The sequence below is a fragment of the Colletotrichum scovillei genome, assembly GCF_011075155.1.
Source record: "Colletotrichum scovillei strain TJNH1 chromosome Unknown Contig00006, whole genome shotgun sequence".
Taxonomy (NCBI): domain Eukaryota; kingdom Fungi; phylum Ascomycota; class Sordariomycetes; order Glomerellales; family Glomerellaceae; genus Colletotrichum; species Colletotrichum scovillei.
In genome coordinates, this window is record NW_023336264.1 from 243,737 (window position 1) to 265,243 (window position 21,507).

General features: G+C 52.8%; 6 protein-coding genes across 6 annotated transcripts; 3 read left to right on the plus strand and 3 right to left on the minus strand.

The window, feature by feature from the left end:
- Window positions 1–2,628: 2,628 nt before the first annotated feature.
- On the minus strand, window positions 2,629–4,712 carry HER10_EVM0005605 (nuclear distribution protein). Its single transcript, XM_035475213.1, has 2 exons — window positions 4,232–4,712; window positions 2,629–4,152 (listed from the first exon to the last, which is right to left on the minus strand). Exons 1-2 carry the CDS (start codon window positions 4,437–4,439, stop codon window positions 3,749–3,751), a joined length of 612 nt encoding a protein of 203 aa, XP_035332653.1. The 5' UTR covers window positions 4,440–4,712; the 3' UTR covers window positions 2,629–3,748.
- An 816-nt stretch (window positions 4,713–5,528) lies between these two features.
- Window positions 5,529–10,526, plus strand: HER10_EVM0005788 (transmembrane amino acid transporter). Its single transcript, XM_035475392.1, has 5 exons — window positions 5,529–7,060; window positions 7,164–7,240; window positions 7,319–7,902; window positions 7,954–8,113; window positions 8,165–10,526. The coding sequence occupies exons 1-5, from the start codon at window positions 6,987–6,989 to the stop codon at window positions 8,836–8,838; spliced, it is 1,569 nt and encodes a 522-aa protein (XP_035332680.1). The 5' UTR covers window positions 5,529–6,986; the 3' UTR covers window positions 8,839–10,526.
- On the minus strand, window positions 9,600–10,179 carry HER10_EVM0011332 (ribosomal protein S16; the record flags this gene model as incomplete). The annotated part of the gene is made up of 3 exons (XM_035480767.1): window positions 9,600–9,704; window positions 9,741–9,900; window positions 10,103–10,179. 3 exons carry the CDS (start codon window positions 10,177–10,179, stop codon window positions 9,600–9,602), a joined length of 342 nt encoding a protein of 113 aa, XP_035333373.1.
- Window positions 10,527–10,635: 109 nt separating the features above from the next.
- HER10_EVM0008080 (methyltransferase domain-containing protein) lies at window positions 10,636–11,966 on the plus strand. The gene has a single exon (XM_035477614.1). It carries the CDS (start codon window positions 10,741–10,743, stop codon window positions 11,899–11,901), a length of 1,161 nt encoding a protein of 386 aa, XP_035332958.1. The 5' UTR covers window positions 10,636–10,740; the 3' UTR covers window positions 11,902–11,966.
- A 3,355-nt stretch (window positions 11,967–15,321) lies between these two features.
- On the plus strand, window positions 15,322–16,777 carry HER10_EVM0011984 (developmentally Regulated MAPK Interacting protein). The gene is made up of 2 exons (XM_035483171.1): window positions 15,322–15,973; window positions 16,043–16,777. Exons 1-2 carry the CDS (start codon window positions 15,622–15,624, stop codon window positions 16,396–16,398), a joined length of 708 nt encoding a protein of 235 aa, XP_035333446.1. The 5' UTR covers window positions 15,322–15,621; the 3' UTR covers window positions 16,399–16,777.
- A 1,173-nt stretch (window positions 16,778–17,950) lies between these two features.
- On the minus strand, window positions 17,951–20,849 carry HER10_EVM0002174 (SH3 domain-containing protein). Its single transcript, XM_035471899.1, has 5 exons — window positions 20,388–20,849; window positions 19,202–20,331; window positions 19,037–19,121; window positions 18,299–18,982; window positions 17,951–18,229 (listed from the first exon to the last, which is right to left on the minus strand). Exons 1-5 carry the CDS (start codon window positions 20,629–20,631, stop codon window positions 18,021–18,023), a joined length of 2,352 nt encoding a protein of 783 aa, XP_035332249.1. The 5' UTR covers window positions 20,632–20,849; the 3' UTR covers window positions 17,951–18,020.
- Window positions 20,850–21,507: the final 658 nt, after the last annotated feature.

Consider the following 21,507-nt stretch of genomic DNA (forward strand, 5'->3'; position numbering starts at 1 on the left):
ATGCCTATCAATCGTGGAGAATGCCACTGTTGTCTCGACATCTTCCATCGCCACGACAGTGTCAATCTTCTGTCGTCTCTGACGCAGGGGCACCACACCATGGCTTCACTACCCGCCAGTCTTTCGCCGTTTCATCACGACCACTGACCAGTGTGGTGGTGCATCCATATTGCAAGCGCGGACAGAGATCAGCATGCGCACACTCGATTTGGTAGGTAGGAGGAGTTACTTGAGTACGGAGTAATGCTACCGATGGCCAATACTAGAGAGCCGAGTCTCCCGATCTCAGACACTTCGATACCCAGCTCTTGGACCCTCGCATGTCTTTCGCTTGACTTCTCCGGGATAGATGCCATCATGCCACCGACCGATGGTCCGGCTCTCCTCCGAGGCACACGCGCAGCAGCGCGCTACGGGAACGAACTTCACAGCACGGCTCCTGACAGCTGTCCGGATGGAACCTGATGATACCGTGCCGCGGTCAGAGCCGCCGTGATCGACTGGGTCAGACTAGACTGTCTTGACATGCAGGAACACGGGTGCCTGTCACCTCGTACTCGCCGGCGCTTGACTCTCGAATTTCTGAACCCGACAGCTGCCAAACATCTGCATCTCTGTATGGAGTTTGTGGAGTAATACTGAAAGGCGCCTATCCCATTGAGCCATCGTCCAAAATTTTGTTCGACAGTCGAACCATTCGTACGAAAGACATCCGTTGGCGTCTTTCAAGTTTTGAAACCACAGAAACCAAACAGAAGCCACCGCCACAAAGCTGTCTCGCAAATGCCTAGCATCGCGACCGAACCCCGATATGTCTAGATCTCGGAACGTGGCTTCGTCTAGTGACAACAGTCTTCTTCGTCGCCTCGTGAGCACGCCTTCTCCACTCCGACTCTACTATGACAGATCGCTCCCGGAAGACGCATCAGAATTTTCGACATAGTCTCACGATCCAGCTAATGGTCACAAGCTTGTGGCACTATGGAGGAACCGCGCAAGCTTTCGGTCTAGGATAGCCGTTGCTGCTACGCAAACCGCACAGCCTGTCGCACGTCACTGACATCTTCTTGACTCGCACTCTCTCCTTTCGTCCCAACATCCCTCTTTTGTCATAATGCGTTGCGTTTCTGGGGGAACTCCGAAGATCCTGATGATCAACTACCGTTCAAACGGCCGGAACGATTTTTGGCTGAGCAACAGCAGCCTGTCGAACAGAGCTCATGTACAATCAACCTTCCACCCGACCCTAAGAACCCGTCCAACTAGAAATAACGAGGCCTAGCACCGGTCTTGAGCCGAGTCGATCTTGCTCACGATTGCGAATTTGAAATACCGCCAACCAACGAATTACATATCGTCGGGGCGGTCGACAAGTCCTTTTGTGACTATCTACTCAGGCACAGCAACCATCTTGGTTCCCATCGCAACCCATCTTCTGCCATTGACGCATTCGATCCTTCGTTCGTATTACGAAACCGTTCCATCGCAATCTTCTGCCATTGACGCATTCGATCCTTCGTTCGTATTACGAAACCGTTCATACAAGATCTATACATGCCATCGTCTGCGAGAGGCCCAGCCTTCTGCGTCTGTCCAATATGCGAAATATTAGACACGGAGAGAAACGGACGGGCCTGCTCTCAAGGCCAGAGAGACTTTAGATGAGTCGGCGGACCTCTTGTTGAACCGGCAAGATGTAGCACGTGCAGAAAATCTCTTTTCCTCCATCTCTGATCACCAGTCGTTCATTGACGCGGGCCCATGGTGGGCACCGTTCGAGCTTTGCTGGTGTTCATGCACCCGAAGATCCCGAGACTGTTCTTGATTCAAATCACCTAGGATCCGCCCTATTTCCGAACTGGGATTCGCCATTTCCCCCATTTCCGTGTTGGCACTACGCCAAGTCTGGACCGAAATGATATCTCGACGTCTACCATGCGAGCGGGCGGCGTGAAGAGCGTTCGATCAAAGACTAAGACGATACGCATGATTCTCTCCTCTGCTTGATAGAGTGCCAAAGACGGGATCGACGGTTTCGAACTCCGCAACGTTTTAATCATTGACAGAGCTTGCGGCAGCAAATCATCTGTTGCAATCCCACCGGTTCCCAAACCACCTGTCGCACACTGTGCGTCTTAACAATTTCTACCACAGCCCCCTCCTCCAGCCAGCATCCCTGAGAACAACCCCTGCGCATCTCATGAAGTTTGAACAACCGCGTCCGAGTATTCAGCCAATACGGCCAGCGGCACGATTGAGCTACTTCGCTTTTAACCAGACGGGTTCCAAGGATGTTCCCTTGAATATGTCGACGCCTCAGTGGCTTTCGTCCTCCTGCGTGTGGCTTGACACGTCAGCTTGAGCAGTCGCAAAACAGGGAAATGAGCATCTGGTGACCCGGTAGTTTGGCTGACGCGGGGTATCGAGTCTTGCCATTTTCATTATTGGCCAATTCTCAACGACAGACTGCCAACGTGTCCATACCCGATCTACTGCGTCCTGGCTTTTTGTACTGCTATCAGCCAGGAGTCCTCATGGAGAAGGTTTCGAGCTCAAATGGCCACTGATCCACCTCGGACGGACTAGAAGCTGTGCTGACACACTGGCTACTTGGGCACTATCGTGAGGGGTTGTCAGCCGCTTGGTGCCATCACCTGTAGTTCGCCATCCGTGCCCAGTGTTCACGGACAAGGCCCCCTGAGAGCTGCATTGGACAGCACCCGAAAAGCCAAGCTTTTCTGGTCTGGTAGATCAGGCTTCTTCCGATTCTAGCATCCAGTGTCACCTCAGCGCTCGAGCGGCCCCTCCACCGATATGCTTAGGTCGGTTGGATATGGGCAGATCAGTGTCGTGACATGATTATGGAAACTTTACATTCAGTCTTCTAGTATTATCGCCAATTTGCCACTGTTCATATCTACACGACTCGGGAGAGAGCAGGTCCAGCAAACCGACAAGTCATCGCCCGAGCGTTTGCTGAAGTTACTCCCGAGTTTATTTCAGCCTCCCAGCAACTCGCCAGAGTTCAGTGTGTCTTGCCACAACTGATCAGTCTTGGGACAAAGTCCGACAAACCTGTTTCTGAAACGCGGAGAAGGGAGATCCCGCCACTGCGAGGCCAGCACTTTGTGTGTGATTCTGCATACTGCTCTCCCCTGAGCCGACCCATCCATTGAGCCCATGCAATCGGGGCTTTGGCCCCATCATGTTGCATTCGTGAGTGCAGCTTTCTGTGTCTTCGTTGCGGTTCGGGCGGCCGAGACCAAGCTTTTCGGGGTCATCCGAGCACACGGCTTGGGGCGACGTCTTCTGCAGGTCGGGCCAGGAGCATCCTGTTGCGAAACTCCTTTATGAACAAAGCTTCCTATCTTTGACCCAGAGTTTTTGGGATGAGAAAAATCTATCCGCCGAGAGAGTGCTGTAACCGACTTGTCGGATTCTCATGTGATGATATTGGTGGTGGTTGCTGGGAAGCTTTCTGTTGCTAGCCCGGATGGGGCTGCTGTGATGGCCGTCGGGCAAGCTCCCACCCAAGGTGACTCTTCCGTTTCATGCGTACCGGCAGATGGCCTGATCTCGGATCTGGCTAGGTAGACTGTTCGTACTGAGCGGCCCTGGGGGTATAACCAGCGTTCTAAGTATATGCAGGGCCCTGTGGTGCAAGCCCACCGGCATTCGTCGTGTATGCTGGTAGTCTTTACGCCATGGTTAAGGGTTAACATGATGTGACATCCCCGGACGGGAGATATCAAAGGGCTGCAGCGGCCTCCTTCTCTCGTTCGGCTCTCCGCACCCGGCGCTCAGCCATCTCCACCCGGCCTTCGACATCGGCGACGAAGTCGGAGACGCCCAAGACGCCCTGCCGGTACCATGCCTGGAGGACATCCTCACTCCGGGCGCGCAGCTCGGCCATCTCGGCCTCCTGGGCAATCTGGGTCGCTTCGATACCGCGCAGTCTGGGCATGAGGGAGGCGAGGGCCGCGCTCTGGGATGATTCGGGGATGGGGCAGTCGTTGACGGAGGTCAGAGACGAGGCTGTTGCCGGGAAGGCGGCAGCGGAGGCGAGGACGGTGGCTTGGATTGCTTCTGGGGCGAGGTGGATTGGCGGCTCGGAGGGCGGCGGGGGTTGGAAGAGGGTTGGTTGGGAGTTGTCTGGCAAGGGGTTTTGGGGTCAGTTGTGCTCATGAGGTTCGGAATTTGGCAGAGCGTAAGAGTTGATGGAGGAACGTACAGATCTTCATCAATTCACCATATACGCGTATGCGGGAGAGGAGGTGGTTGAAGCGGCGCTCGAGATCTTCTAGGGTATCGACTGCTGATTCTGTCTGGGACGAGTGAGAGGGTGCCGTTGGGCCGTATAGGAGGTGCTCGATGCGTAGTAGACGCGATTCGAGGAGGGACATTGTTGAGAGCGTCGTCTTGTCGAGGGAAGTGTCCATGGTCGTGGGGGATATCGTGCCTTGCGTCGTCGCGTGTTTGAGTGAGTGTCGTTTGGAGCAAGGAGATGAATTCCACTGCGCTGCTAGTGTGCCGTCGCGCGTGGGTCAGGCTTGACGTGTCTAGCGCAAGACGTTGCTGGTGATGGCCGGTGAGGGAGATGTCGTAGTTGGGAGGTAGGTCGAAACAAGCAAGCAATTCCCCGAGAGTTGATCGTCGCGGGTTGCGATTTAGCGTGGTAAGGCTGGGAGGTGAGGAAGCAAGGGACGGTGTTGAGTGGCTGAAGCTCTCCTCTTAGGATCTCGAAGTTGAGAATCAGTGTGGCCAGCTGCCCGGGAAAGTGTGGCTTGTGACCGACCCACCGGACCACACCATCCATGACATGCGATTAGATAAGAGGTTTTCTGGCTGAATCAGCCAATGGAATGAATTGGTCTCGGGCGCATTGAGACTCATTTCCCACAATGTCTCTCTAATTACAAAGTCATTATTCTTCACATATCTTCGGGATCCTAATCAACTATATTTGGGGCGGTTCCGGGGAAGACGATGAAAGGGAGAAGCAAAAGCAACTTCTCTAACAGGCATTAGGTAAGTTGAGGCACATCAAAACCAACGACATCAAACGGCATGTGAGGGTCGTCTGAGTCTCGTGCCCCAAACTTTCAGGTGCAACTCCACGCCGACCCCTGCGCCAAGCACAGAGTGAGGCAAGTGTCATAGGTAGAGCGGGTGAGCGGGTTGTGGTGAACGCTAAGGTAAGGACCTGCTGGCATTCTGTTGCTTGGTGCCATGCTGTCTCGCCTTGTCCTGCGCGGGCCGGTGTTGGCCGCTGACGGACATTTGGGAACGTGCCAATGCCTCGTGGCCGTGGCCATGGAAGTCTCCGCAGGTATGAGGCACGTATGTACCTTACACACTACGTAGGTCGGAACGGATACCGAGGGTCCATTGCGGTCTGGGCAATACGTAAGAATTGCTAAACTGCCAAATGCTTTCCCCGTCAAGTTCCAGTCGCGGGTCTCCGGTTTTCTTACCTGAGAGCTCCCCAGAGGTAATGCTGTGTAACAAGAATCAATGGCATTGGACAGCTTTTGCTCGGCGGTAACAAACACTCTCGTCAGTTCGTCATTTACTTCCCTGACAAACTTCCACTTGCTCCAATACCCACCACTACCACCACCAACATTGGCAGTCCACCACCACGCAAGACGCAAGGTACCACCACCCTCACGACACCCTGTGCCTGCTCATTTTACCCGCCCCGAGTCCCCCGACCAGGTCCTGTCATCCTAATACCACCTTACTCTGGGAGCTGCCCGCCGCCTGTCCATAATTAATACCTTTAAACTTCTCGGTTATTGAGCGGGAACCCTCGTCCCTCCTCTTGCTCCTTCTGTCTCTCTCTCCCGTCCACCGTGTACTTTGTACCTGCGGGGGGCTGAAGTGTTCTACGGATACATACGTCCTTTTTCCCATTTGTACACGTATACACCTTACCCACGTCCCGGGGGAAGCAAAAAGACCATCGCATCGCACATTGTCGTGTGATCTATCCGTTCGTCCTGCGACTTTGCGACCGAGACGACCTTCGACACCTTGGACGTGCCGTCGTGACTCGTTCTGTCGCCGCCCCCCAAGAAGGGCATTCAGAGATCGACAGACAGGCGAAAGGTGCTTGCTGGCCGGTATTGGCCACCCCGTCCACCGTCCGTCCCAGTGCTGCCTTCCCAGCCCGGCGGCCCCATTCAGCCAGCGACAGCCCGCCGCAGAACCAGAAACCTTGAATTACTCGGTCGCTACACCCCGAACCGAAGCCTGCGAGGTTTGTCCCAGCAGGGGCAACCACCTTTTTCTCGATTGATTTCGAGAGATTCCTCCAAAAGCACGTCACAGCTGCCCTGCGCAAACTCTCCGCCGGCCATTCGTCGCAACGTCACGCCTTCTCTACGCCTTCTCCGCCTCGACTGCTGAGAAGAGTGTGTGGGTGGGTGCAACGACTCGAACACCACTGACGAGTGACGACCGACCACCTACCTACCTCCTGCAGCCGCAAGCCGCAAAGCCGTAACCGCAAGCCGCAGTCGCATTCCAAACGCCGCGAAGCCGAGAAACGCCGCCTTTCTTTTCTTTTCTCCTCTTCCGATAAACGACGAACAGCTGCTCTGCTTTCTTTCGACCTCTCTTGTTACTCGTACGCTTTCAGCTTTTGCTCGCCAAACCATCAACAAACCAGCTCCATATCTATCATAACTCACGACTTGTGACTGTGTTCTGTGACTTTGGGTCGCAGTTGTGGACACTTCGTTCTACTTCCCCAATCCGGCAACTTCTTACGGACTCTTTTTATTTTTATTTTTTGGTTATTCTTATCTGACCTCCGCTTTTGCGATTGCGATTGCGACTACTATTACCAACCACTCGAACGAGAGAGAGCTTTGCGACGTAATCTGGCGACGACAGCGAACAACGAACAACGACCGACGACCGACTGATCAAAACGACGACACCGACGGCGATCGATAATCACGAAACGGGCGAGCAATACTATGACGAATTACTCTAGCATTACTGATGGAAACGCAAATTCAATTGCGTCTGGAAGCTCCGGCGAAATGTCACGGTATGCCGAATTCCCGGTCCTCCCCGCAGAAGCAGATGGCGCATACAGCCAGATCACCCAGATGGAAGAGAACTTTGCTGACGTATGGGATACCATTCTGCAGACAACGCCGAAGAAACACTAAGGAGGGGGGAGGCCAGGCCTCGATGCTGAGTAGTGTGATCAATCTGCTCAATACTAGTACGTGCTGTTGCGTATTCCCACGAGATGGCACACGAGTGCGGGGCAAGAAGAAGAGCTGACGAATCTTGACTACAGTCGTTGGCGCGGGAACGTTGGCAATGCCATCAGTGGTGTCGCACATGGGCTGTATGCTCGGTGTGTTGATGATCGTGTGGTCTGGACTTACGGCCGCCTTTGGCCTGTATCTTCAGTCTCGTTGCGCCCGCTACCTTGATCGAGGGACATCGTCCTTCTTCGCTATTTCCAAGATTACGTACCCAAACGCCGCCATCATTTTCGACACTGCCATTGCGATAAAGTGCTTTGGAGTGGGTGTCTCCTACATGATCATCATTGGCGACTTGATGCCAAAGGTCTTCATCGGCTTGTTCGCGAGTGCCGTGGCGCAGAACCCTTACCTCGGCGAGAGGAACTTTTGGATTACGGCTTTCATGCTGGTCATTATTCCTCTCAGCTTCCTCAAGAAGCTCGACTCGCTCAAGTATACCAGTATTGTTGCTCTGGTCTCCATCGGCTACCTCGTCATTTTGGTCATCTATCACTTCTCAACGGACCGGCTCAAGGACATGAGCGAGATTCGAGTTGTTGAGCCCGAAAGCGCTGTCGCATTCCTCAGCACATTGCCGGTTGTTGTCTTTGCCTACACATGCCATCAAAACGTAAGTTGACTTTGATTGGTTGTCGGGGCTTTATGCTGATTCCGTGGACAGATGTTTGCCATCTTGAATGAGATAAAGGACAATTCTCCTGGCAGCGTCATAGGGGTTGTTGGCACTAGCATCGGCACGGCCGCCTCGATTTACATTGTTGTAGCTATCACTGGTTACCTCACATTTGGCAACGCTGTCAAGGGCAATATTGTCATGATGTGTAAGTGATCCTGGGAGAATGATACCCTCAGACCCTGCTAACTTTCTTCAGATTCTGCAACCGCCGCTTCCTATATCGGACAGCTTGCCATAGTCGTCCTGGTCACGTTCTCGGTTCCTCTTCAGGTTCACCCTTGCCGCGCCTCCGTCGATGCTATCCTAAAGTGGCGACCAAACCGTGCTTCGAACGCAAACGGCCGGTCTACCTCTCCGGGCGGACGTCCGCTGCTGCCCTCGTCGGCTTCTGTACGCTCCGACCACGGCTCCAGCTCTTCCATGGGCGAGACTCGATTTGCGATCTTAACCTCAGTCATTCTCATTCTTTCCTATGTCACCGCTCTCTCAGTACACAGTCTCGAGAGAGTTTTGGCCTACGTTGGAAGCACCGGCTCAACCAGCATCAGCTTCATCCTTCCAGGCCTGTTTTACTACAAGATTAGCGACCCCGATAGCATCCATCAGCAACGTCTTCACAAGGAGGACGATGACGCCGATGCTCCCAATGACGAAGAGGATGCCGATCCTATGACAACTAGTATCGCCAGTCTTGGGAGCATTGCCAGCCATGTGACGGATCCTCGCCAATGGAAGCGCAAGTGGCGTTGGGACCTCGAGCACATTGAGCAAGACGCCCTCCGCAAAATGGCCCTCGCCCTCGCCATCTATGGCGTATGTGTCATGGTGGTCTGCCTCTTTATGAACATTGTGTTCCACGCATCTCACTAATTGCGGCTACTTTCATCTTTGATGAAGATGCAGTTTAGAGGAAGAATTATTTCATTGAGACGACGATGCAGATATATTTACTATACGGCCGCCCGGGATAGACATACGGCGACGTCATAAAAAGTCCCACGGGTAGCGTCGCGCATTTTTGGAGTTGGATGGTCTGCTTCTCTTCTGATTCCTAAGGGGCTTTCTTGTTTTCTTCGTGTACCCCTTACCAGCGTGGTGGCTGCATGTCAGGGGCGTTGGTTACGTCCTGCATTGGTCTTCTTTTCTTTTTTCTCATTGTTCAGTCTAGAAACAGTTTCTAGGACAGACTCGGCCCATCGGCTCATAGTCATAGCGGCCTTTTGATAACCTTCAAACATAGCTTCAATCGGGAGTGACATTTTGGTTTTTTTTACAGTCGTTTTATTGTACAACTCTTGTGATGTGACGTGGTGCTGGATGCATCTGGCTTCACCACCTCACGGTCCCTCGTCAATGCCCGTGGGTGAGCCGAGCCGCATCCTGGACACGGTTCTGGCCTGCCCGTTGCCGTCTCTTTTCGCCTTAATAGTACAATCCCACCATCTGCCCCTTCCGCTCTGCGCAGCCACGAATCTCATGCGTGAAAGAGCCAAGTGCGACCCCTGCGATTCGCGCGACGGTTTTTGATGCTTTTGATACACGACACAGTCCCAGCCGATATGGGCTGGCTACCCTATTCTCGTCCCATCCGTCTGAGCAAAACTTTTCCTACAAATCGTCGCTGCCGATGCCTATGATGATTCCGCCGGTGCCGCCGCCTTGGCCGGAGAGGCAGGTGTCCTCAGCGACTTCGCCGCCGTCGCCGTGTTGGCGGTGCCGTTTGGTCTGAATTTGGGCTGGAGGATGCCGACCATGGAGAGTAAGCGCCAGACGGTGTCGGTGGGCTGGGCGCCGACGCCGACCCAGTAACGGGCGCGGAGGGAGTCGAGGCGGATGTCCTTGTGCGGCTTGGTGGTCGCGTCGTAGGGGTCTTGGCGGGGGACGGGGTCGTAGGTGCCGATTACTTCGATTGGTTTGCTGTTGCGGGCTGTTCTGTTGTTGGTGAAGAAGAGTCAAGGGTTAGCTTTGGGGGAGGTTTCTCTTTTTGTGTTCGAGGTTCGTTTGGGTTTGCGATGCGGAGAGCTTCGCTCTTTGGCAATGGGGAGGGGGTTTATGGTGCTCATCTCATGGCGACGGTGATGTGATTTCCTGAGGATGGTGACTCGGTGATGTTGACTTGAGGTTGAAGGCGTACCTTGCTTGTGTGACGACGATGTTGTAGAAGGGCTGGTTGACGCGCCCGAAGCGGGCAAGGCGTATGCGGACGACCATGGTCGGAGGTTGTGTGGAGGTTCTGGGCTCGAGGCGGGGTTGGGGAAAGTAGACGGCTTCGTCGGGAGGTTCGAGCGGGGATCGATTGAGGTGTCGAGCGTTCGGTGCGTCGTGATCGCGGAGCTGGAGACAGCTTCAATGCTGTATAGCAAGGTGAGGTGATGTGAGGCGATCGGTGGCCTTGGTCGTGTCGGGTCCGGGGGAATTTTTGGTCGGTGGAGACGTTGTTCCGTTTCCGAAGGAGTATGGGCGCTAGTACAAGAATGGTAAGGGGGACGGAAGAGATGACTAGAACGGGGACCGGGGACCCGGGCCCCTACCGATTTTCGTGTGGTGGGTTCTTAGTGATATGAGCGGAAACCAACAAACAGAACCAACTAGCGGTGGACGAGAGGGAAGCGGGGGCGGACTTATTAGAGAGAGAGAGGGGGGAACTTGGGGGGATTTGCCTGGCTACATCAACTTCCCACTCTGTTCCCACGAGTCACGGCTCTTTCTAGCGCAACGACTAAATAAACTTTCCACGACTCGAGCTACCTCACGGCAGGAAACCCATCTGTAATGGCCGACACACCGGCACCTCCCCCGCACCCATCATCGGGGCCCGCTACAGAGCCGGCCGCCGCAACGGTGAATCAACCGGTAGCTCAACCGGCGAGCCCGGCAGCCGCCTCTCCTGAAGCCGAGGGGGGAAGCACAGATCCTCCTGCACAAGTGACAGTCGCAGGCGACGATACTGAGAACGAGACCGACGCATCCTCACTGCAGAGCGGACTTACTGCCACAACAAACGAATCGCAGGCGTCTGTGACCCCAAGCATCTTCGACTATCGGGTCGAGAACGGCCGCAGTTACCACCGCCTCAGCGATGGCAGCTACCTCGTTCCCAACGATGAGACTGAACAAGAGCGTCTCGACATTGCGAACCATCTCTGGCTCATCGCCTGGGACGGTAAGTTTTGTCTGTGCCCCAAGAACCAGGGCGCCAAGAGGGTTCTCGACCTCGGCACGGGAACGGGCGTGTGGTCCATCCTATACGCCGACGCCTTCCAAGGTGCAGAAGTTCTAGGCGTAGACCTCAGTCCAATTCAACCCGAGTTCGTGCCTCCGAACTGCTACTTTGAGGTTGATGATCTGGAGAAGGAGTGGACGTGGACGACCCCGTTCGACTTTATTTTTGCGCGCAATATGGCTGGCAGCTTCCAGGATTGGGCAAAAGTCATTAGACAGGCGTTCAAAAACCTCGAACCCGGCGGCTACTTTGAGATCCACGATAACGTGTACCCCCTCGAGTGCGATGACGGCACCCTCAAGGAAGACTCGGCGCTGTTCCAGTGGTCAAAATACCTCGTCGAGGCCACGGACAAGATTGGCCGTCCCATTACCATTGCCTCCAAGCTTGACAAGATGCTCGAGGAGGCCGGCTTCGTGGACGTGGTAGTCACGAAGCAGGTCATGCCGGCGTCGCCTTGGGCCAAGGACGAAAAGTTGAAGGCGCTGGGTGTGTGGACGTCGGCTTCGCTCCTCCCCGGCATCGAGGGCCTGTGCCTCGCCCTCTTCACCCGCGTGCTAGATTGGGACCCTAACGAGGTCCTTGCGTTTTGTTCAAGCGTCAGAAAGGACGCCAAGGACCTGGGCATCCATGCTTACTGGTACGGATACTCCATCTACGGACGAAAGCCGTTCCCCAAGGAAGGGGAAGAAGAGGCTACGCAGAACTGAGATTGGAGAGTTTATCTTGGAGGTCTGCGGTTTTCCTGTTTAAAGGCCAGTCCAGACAGTGACTGCCTCGTAATTGTAAGCGTGCGTTTCTCAAACTACATTATATTTATAGTATTTATTATATTCCGTCGTTTCAGCGGTAATCTTGCGTCCTCGTCTTTGGCTTTGCTGCATGTGCAATACGTTTCATGAAAGCAATCACGTTTCTTGGAATCAATCTGCATGATTGGCATCTAGTATTCCTAAGAGTAATTGCCTGTTACTGGATTACGCTCTGTCTTTTGCCTGTGGCATCTGTTACACGAAGTGTGCGCAGGTCGGTTTAGCCCTCATAATCCGCGCTCATCCAGTGGACGCCGATGCAACGTGAGATTGATTCAATTAGCTGAAAAAACGCGTGACTGTATGAATCGTCAACCTCATGGTAACTGGAGACATTGACGGACAAGCTAAGACGAGATTGAAAGAACTTGAAACCATGCTGGTTGGAACAGCTGTCGATTTATGAGCATATGGGCTTTTAGCTGCGTGATCTTTCGCTTCAGATCTCCAAGCGATCTCTTCTGCAACTTTGACGCGGATCGCCCAAGAGGACGTTCTCAGACAGCACACGATCGGCGATCTGTCCGAGAAGCGGAAAGAACTACGTTTTGACGAGATACTTGACGAGCCCCTGAGCTGGTTCATAGATCTGAAGAGAGCACCGCCAGACCCTGCCAAGGTTGACCTCATGCTCTCGCAGTTTGAAAGTAACAGGCTTCCAGGAATGTCTTATCGGAAGCATACTCGCCAAGGCTTTGAAACTCACAGCCCTTAATGTGATCGGGAGTTATTTTGTGGCTTACGGGCACGATAGTGACGAGATGCTGAAGACATTACCACAGATGTCTAACATTGAAGCTTAATTTTTTTGGTCCAAACGTTGTTAAGTAGCTTGGGGAACGATCTGAAAAGGCAGATGGATGCTTCGGAGCTCACAAAATTTGCGTGGTACAAAACTTCGGACCCCTCTCGAATGCGAAAACAGGCCCCGTCACCATGGCTTTTAGAGCCAGTCACGGAAGCTATGGGTCATAAAACCTTATGGTCTTGTGAACACATGCATACTGAATTGAATCTGTGAATGATGCCCGAAAAGATTCACAAGCCAGGAGCCATCAAACCACACTGTGCTTGAGAAAGTGAACGTCATAATACACGCGAGCATGAAATGAATGTTGAGAATGTGAGAAATCTGATTTTGGGGTTTGAAAATTGATGGCTCAAAGATGTTTATCGTGCACGTGAGGCAGGCTCTTGATGTGTCTGTGTCAAAGAAATGATGCCTAAGCTGACATCGGTGTTGAAACTAATGCCCTTTATTCTGATATATGCTAGCGGAATTGCAAGTCTTACGTACATGATACCACCCATCGACCTCTTGATTCATTTCTAGCTAACGGGGGCTCAGGATTGGATAATTCTAGTGTTCTTTTAGGAAGGCTGCAATGCCTCTTTTCCCATGAGTTCGAGCTATGCCTATACATAGTAAGACCTTCCGTCATCTACATGCTCTATCAGGTCAACTGGTGGCCTTCCTTTACCAGCCCGAGCCTCAATCAATCATCGATTCATTTGTAAACCCCAGCTGAAACTGGGTGAAATAGATGAATGATCAAAGGTTTCGTTGATCCAGCGGAGATGTCCGCAACTCTTATTTCATGAGAAAGTATTTGTTCTTGGCAGCATGACGCCCAGTCGTAGCCTGCATCAAAGCGATCAAGTCATCTTGCAAGGTGTAAGGACTTTCCGCGCCACTTGATTCTCTCTTTGAAAGATAGCGTGGGCGGCAATCTGGTAGACCATGAAGAAAAGACTATGTTGCTGTGTCCTTGTCTCAACGCTGCCGGCCAACTACCATTGGGTGTGCCAATAAAATCCAACAAAGTGCTGGTTAACAATTTCGAAAAGTATGCTCTGTTGTCTGTTGTTCTCAAGTAATCCCCTTGCCTGAGAACGGGTAGCGGGAATGAGAGCACATCATTCACTTGAGTCTCTTTCCAGGCTGGATATTACGTAGTACATCGAAGTGACAGATTTCGAGGCAGCATCAGGTAACTATTAAAATAGTCATCTCAATGAGCGTTCTGCATGCGCGGCATGCGGTTGTCAAGTCTCAATTTCGCGCCGCGGCTAAGATTGTGCTTGCATCATGACCCCATTCGGCTACTTCCGAAGACCACCGTGCCGGGGATTCGATGCGCGTTGGGGGCGCCTTGACCATGACAACTCATTCCACCAGCGGCTTTAGCGGCGGCAGTGTGTGTTCTCCGGCACTCTGGAAAGCACGATGGCGAAGATGGCAGCCACTTTGCGAAGATAACACGATAGATACGACGAGTTGTTTCCAAATACGACACAATGGCCCGGAATTCCCCCGAAGAGCTACTGTGGCTCGTTTGCGGCTAAGGTAGAGTCTTCTATCAATAGTTCTGCCCCAAGTGCAGGTGGGCTGGTATGACGCCAAGTCCTTGCTACTAGTCACACTTACTGATCCCGCTGCAGGCTGCAGCTGTCAGGAACTCCGCCGTCGGAACTTTTGAACCAGCTTGGCGGTGCCCACCGAAAAGACAGCTGGACGAGCCTCCAACTGGTCGGGTTGTGTCAAATTTGGATTGACAAGTGACAGGCTCGAGGTCTGTCCACCAAGATGACGGGGCCCGTTGCCACTGATCGTCGCCTCGGAAAAGTACATACACGAGGAAAACGATGGCTTTTCGCTGCCCGGTGCCAACAAATCTGACAATCACGCCCAACCCGGCCTGCTGCGTGCGTGCGTATCTGGTAACCCAGACGAGAAAAGAGGCACAGAAGGAGGAGAGCCCGAAGAGAACAGCCCGTTTTGTTTACTACACTAGATTCTTTAGGGTGGAAATCAGTGCTGCACGGGGGCGGCTCTTCCATGCAAGGTACCATACAACCGAGCTAAAAGGGGGGTTACTGAATTTAGCCTGCCAGCCACAACCCCAACAGCGTTGACCATGGGTGTGCCTCATCTCGCCTGGATTTGTATGATGGGGATGGGCACAAATGGAGGTTTCCTGATTGGACCTGAGGACAAGAAAGCATTCGTGTTGAAAGCCTGAAGTCATTGACCTTTCCTAGTGAGTCTTTCTCGTTTTTTTGTTTGAAGAGCTTAAAGTTTCATAAACAAGATGTCTCTGGCTATCACAACAAAAACACGGAACTCTATTGGCGGCAATGGGCCATAGTCTCGGCAATACCGGCCGACGGCCTTTGCTTTTTACGAGTTGCAGTGGATGCCATTTGCTTCCTTCGCGTACGCCCGAAGCAGGGAGTCGCCTACGTCACGGCTGGCAGAAAAGAAACCAACCCACCATGAATTGATGGTTTTAACAGCAATCTAAAATTCTCTGAAAGTCGGTTTTGCATACGAGATGGGGCGGTGGGGTGGCACTAATGAGTGGAGGAGGAGGAGGAGGTGGGAGCACCAAGCCTGACTCGTCCGGACTATCGACAGGGATCGTCTACAAATGGGTTGTTTATAAAGCTTGAGGGGGGAAGCTGAATCTCCCCTGTGGTGTTCGGTCAACTTCTCAGATTCATCAATTTTGGACGTTCGTTCTTGTCACTCGCTCAGACACACTACTTATTCTAATACCGGAAAACTTCAAAACACCAAAAACAAACTATATCTAATTTCTCACTCAGACCGACAACATGTTCTCCAAGACCGCCGTCGCTATCACCTCTTTCTTGGCCATTGCCGAGGCCGTCAAGGTCACCAAGCCCGCCAAGGGTGACGACTGGGATCTGTCCAAGACCAACGAGATCACCTGGGAGACCGTCTCCAGCGACCCCAAGAGCTTCGAGATCGTCATCGTCAACCAGTCCGGCTACCCCGAGGTCTCTGAGACCATCGCCACCGTCCAGGCCGCCGATGGCAAGTACGAGCTGAAGGGCGCCAAGGTCGCCGCCGGCGATGCCTACCGCATCAACCTCGTCTCCGTCGACCCCCAGAACTCTGGTATCCTGGCTCAGTCCAACGAGTTCAGCTTCACTGGCTCTGACGGTACGTAAAGATCGCACATCTCTCTGCTCAAATGGTCGTGGGCAATTGCGCTGACCTTCCGTGACTTAGACTCTTCTTCCGCCTCTGCCTCTGGCTCCGCTACTGCGTCGGCCAGCGCCTCCGGCTCTGCTGCCACTGCCTCTGCCACCGGTTCGTCTTCCTCGGCCTCCGGCTCTGCGGCCACTGCCACCGTCACCCAGACCTCCGGCCTGACCACCGTGACCACAGTGACCACCGGCTCTGCCACTGCCTCGGCCTCTGGAACCGCTGCCTCTAACGCCTCCGGCTCAGGTACCGCTTCCGGCACCGCCACTGGCTCCGCTGCCTCCGGTACTTCCACCTCTGCTCCCAGCAGCGCCTCTGCCATCAAGTCCACCTTTGCCATCTTCGGCTCCGTCGCCGTCGCCGCCTACATGCTCTTCTAAGCAAGATTTAGATGCACGCACGAATCTTGTTTTTTTCCTTAGAGCTGTTTTGAGAAACCCGAATGATACCAACCGGCTACGATGAAGGGAGTAGCGACAAACTAGCGAAGTGCATTTGGAGGGGCTGGGAATTGAGGATTATATCACACAAAAATCGGATGGGTTATGTCTGGCGTTGCCTTCGCACAAGTTTGAATTACGTTTTTATAGACTAATGTTGAAGCCTTGCTACTGGACTCCCTCCATTTACAAGCGGCTCGAATTCGCATCCTGCATGTGTGAGTACTTGTCAGAATATCCTGACGATGGGGAACCTGGTATCTGTATGCATGATGAGATGGGTTACCTGGGATTTGACCCCAAGTTTTCGCGTTGTTCCGGGCGCGACCTGAGCGCGGAGATGAGCAGACCCATGCCGTTCATCCCGAGTGCCCAAAAAGTCAATGGAATAATTTCCACCATTGAGTTGGGCTCGTAATTATGGATACGGAATGGGCACACCTAATTCGAGACCGTTATGCGGCATAACCCTGCCGTTCCCCTGATCGGCCGCCTTAACGTGCAGGTTGGCGTCTGTTGGTTAACCCAATCGGGATTGACGGCTGGGATCATGCTAGGATGGGGCGTTCTTCCTTCGCTGCTCCGTTATCGCGAGCACTGGAGCAGCGAACCAACCGCTAGTTCAAATCGCGTCAGATCACCTATGGAAAACATGATTGTAGATCATGATATCGCGAGGAAAGAATACGGGTTGCTGACTCTCATCATTTCGAAGCGGAGACGGCACACCGGCAAACTTATCGATGAACCCCAAGACGGTCACTTTGCGGGCATTGCCAGCGAGTTGCTTTTTGTCGTGGATCCTGAAATTTCGCGACAATTTAAACTTCCACACTTCCCACGTGCTGAAGTACCTTTGTTCGTTCCTCCACTGTCTTGAAACTGTGAGACAGTCTGCTTCAGCCTATGAAGGCGCTCACCAATAAGAATAGCGGCCTGGCTGGTCTTAGATGATGCCGCTAATTAGGAATGTTGCCCGTTGAATTGTGACGCAAGGGATCTATCTCGCTGTCCTTATTCTACCTACCAAGGCTCCCATTGAGTGCTAAGGCACACCCGACAATGGGCTTTGTCTACCCCGTTCTCCCGTGAAGCTCAAACGCGATGATCTTTCTTCCCCTTATGATTATATCTCTAGCTTGCGATGTACAAGTGGATACGATTAATAATTGTTCTCTGGCTCAAATCGTGCCTAATCCAACGCTCCAATACTTGATGAGTGGCTGCGTCTCATAATCTCACACCTCGAAACTCGAGTTACTGATTGGAAGCGATTGCGAAAAGTGACCAGTGGAGGCCACTGCTCAGGAGGGCTTCTCGTACCACAATCTTCACATTGCACAGCGCGGAGACTGCTCTTGAGGTTCGAACACGATATCTGGTCCCTACTGCATTTTAAAAGTCTTCTTGGTAGTTTCTGAAGATTTTGCCACAAATACAGATGTGCTGATTCAGATTGGTTATTGAGATATCAGACACCATAAACATGCTGGGGAAAATCAACGCCATTCCAGATAGTGGGAAGGAGTGACGCATGGAATTATTGCACACATCATTCTACACTAAGTATCGCCACTCATAGAGGAGGCTGTACTAGTACTTTTTCTTCTTCGACTAAACAACCTCATGGGTCCGCTGGGTTGTGTTCGCTTTAAGATTGGCGGTAAATAGCCCTCTTTCAGAGACTGAGGGCTGATGTGTGACTGAGGGAAGATGCCAAACTTCCCTTTGCTGTTCGTTCCAGACCAGCACCAATGATCCTGATAAAGCCCTGAAGATGCTTAGGTTAGCACTGGCATGGAGCCTAACTAGTCACTCAAGGCAGAGAAACAACACTTACACCCAACGTTTCTGATCACCTCCCCCTTCCCAAACGTCAGCCAGCCTGCTCTCGAGTTGTCGGGAGGGTCCCATCTCCATCTCGTGGTGATCGATACCGCGCTGGTAGCTTGGAACGAAATCTCATTCTGTTTTGGACTCTCAATCTCAACGTATTTGGCTGGAAAGGGTCCTTGAATGCCGTCGTGCCACCCGGTGCACCACTTGCCGCCCCATTGCTCCGGAAACTCAACACCGACAATCTTTGCGCCAAGGAAGAATGTGAGCACATTTGAGCTACCGTCAGGGCCCAACAAGTTCTCGCCTCTCCGTTGAACGTGGCTCTTCAAAGCCGTGGCGACGGGAAACTGGGTGAGAATGTCATTGTCGGGGAATGCATTTGGAGCTGGAGGCGATGGGAAATGGACATCATAATCCTCGATTTGATGATGGTCTTTATCCACTTGACCATACAAGACAGTAACGCCAGGAACTTCGGGAAGAGGCTGTGGATGACGAGAGAGGTGTTGAAGAAGCTGATCTGCGCTCTGGAAGACAGTTGCGTCCCCCTCGTGGACGGTGCGTCCGATATGGGTACAGAATAGACACGCGTATCGGATTTCCGCTGTTGTTTTCACCGCGATGTGAGATTTGACTAGCAAACGCACACGGTAGAGTATGCCATACTTCAGAAAGTTTGCTCGAGCTTGGAGGCGTCAGAAATAGCAAGGCAAATCAATGGAAACTCGGGTTGGCTTACAGTCACCCTCTTTGTCTAGAGTTAGCGATCTGTTCAAATGATGATACTCGCAATCCATGCACCGGCCGATTGGAAGTGGCTCGCCCTGCTCTTGTTTTAGCCGTACTGTTCTCAAGCTGGCTTACGTGCCTTCCAAATGTTTTCGGGGGGTGAGGCTCGACTTACCCAAGTCATGGTCTGCTTGATGCCATGCCAATACCCTCCTCTGCGAAATGTTTGTGCGCCGTCACAGAATCCCTTGAGCTGATGAAACGAACTCTTCGGCCCTATCAAACATCCTTCTTCCTTCTCCACTGTTGAGATGGATCTCAAGTGTTGCGTACTAGTCTCCGAAGCTGTTTGCTCATCAGCCAACATCAGTCCATCTGTAAAGAGTCCGGAAGATGGGAAATCGATGGCAAGACTCGGATATGATTTTATTCCTGCGCTTGGTGACATCCGCACATCGATGGTTGGAAGCTTAGGCGAAGTCACGTTGGAAGAGTAGGTTGGAACATCGGAGTACACCGACGTTCTGTTTGTAGTCGAAGGGCTTGTTGGATCGAATACTGAGCTTTGTGGCGTCACTGTGTCGAAGCCTCTTCGATGAATTCGGGTTACGAATGTACCATCGTTGAATGCATCATCACCCACAGCGGAATTTTCGGGGATGCTTCCACGGAAAGGTCGCCTAGCTTTCGGAACAGAGGTCTGTTCTTCAACCCAATCTGATGTCCGGGGTTGTAAAGGTTCTGGCGATGTGACAATCCTCAGCTTGCCCATTCCGTCACTGAGAAGACTTGGGGATGACGGTCGCCGGTCCTCTCTGCTGGAAGAAGCAGCGCCTGAGAATTCACGAGATGACGCAGGATCTGAATCTGTTGACTCAGCTATAGAGTGAGCCCGCCTCACGGTCGCACTATCCGAAGATCCATGGGAGCCTCTCGTACGACTACGGCTCGCTGACGGCTTGGGTTGCCGCGGGACGGCAGGAAATGATGATGTATTGGTGGCTCCGTGGCTTCCACCTCGCAAAGGCGGTCCTGGTCGAATCTGCGGACTTGCGCTAAGTGACTGAGCCAACTGCGGTGGTAATGGCGGTAGAGGCGGTAATGGCGGGAACTTGTGCACCGGCGTGGTCGAAGTCTTGACGTCGATCTTCACCCTCTGGATAGCGTCCAAAACCACTAGAGCAAAGCTTCGAGTCGCAGCCTGAATATCGGTAAACTTCGCCGAGTCGAAAGTATCCAACTCAATGTAATCCTCAAAGTCGTAAAGCAGTTCTTCAAGTGCTCTCCTTTTCTCCGCCAAGTCATCTTACTCGGACACCAGTCAGTTGATAACATTCCAGGCATTCGATGGCTCAACTTACCGTTCTCGGCGATGGTGTCTTTGAAGACATCTCCATGCTTTTCGAACTGGCTATTCCACAGAGGTTGTAATCTTTTCAGTGCCCTTTGGCCTTCTTTTGCGATCATGCTTGCCGACTTGGCCATTTCTCGGGATGTTTCTGGATCATCATCTTGTGCATCGTGTGCATTCTTCGCAGACTCCTCCCCTCTCTCTACCACTTCGCGGAAAGGGGCGAGAATGAGCTCTTCAACATCGACAGCCATGACTCGGAAATAATTATTGCATGAGTTTGGACAATGTAGACAGGTGAAATGCCCAGGAGCCGCTCCACGTCCGTGAGTCCGGCAAGGTTCGGATCGGCCGTGACACAACGTGGCGATGGGGTTCGAATTAAAGGGTCTTTCCAAACGGGCCCGTTACCAAATAGCTGGTACACTGAGTGCACTGCGGGACATCCATCGCGCGGGAGATTACTGCCTGCAGCCTGGGAAGGCCGCGGCGTGTTGGAGAGAGGGTGCAATTCGAGGACTGTCGTCAGCCACTCGATGGAGCACGTGGGGAGCTCGCTAAGGGGCTGAAGACAGGATTCTTCATGCACACCGGGACACCACTTTGGCGCTATTGGTTCGGTCGCCTAAAGAAGTGCATCTTGCCGAATCGCCAGGCACTACACCGAGAAAGGCACCTGGCAAGCATTCTTCCTAGTGGTACGAGCCGCTCACGGTCGGCTTAATTACATCTCAAAGTTGGCGAATTGAGCTTATGTGCATGTGAATGTCTGTTGTTGGAGCTGTCTGCGCTAGGAAGAATTGGTGAGTACGTCGAGGGGCAACGCTCGTATCGCGTATCTTAGCCTACCTGCAGGTGTTTTCAATATTGTGAATATTTGCCCTCAAAGCTTAAGCAATACGGAACTTTCTTCCACGTTCATCTCTCTGCTGTGCCTGACCCAGCAAACCTCTTCTGCTTGGTACTCCTCATTACCCCATCTGGCAATGTGCTCGAGAAGGTTAATTAGCGTTGGCCATTCACAGCTGGATCCTATACCCGCTTCAAAAGCACGCCATCCCGTGCCGTTCGGCCTTTGGGAGGGGCTTTTCTTCGCCAATATCAACGACCACCGTCCGATTCCAGGTTTG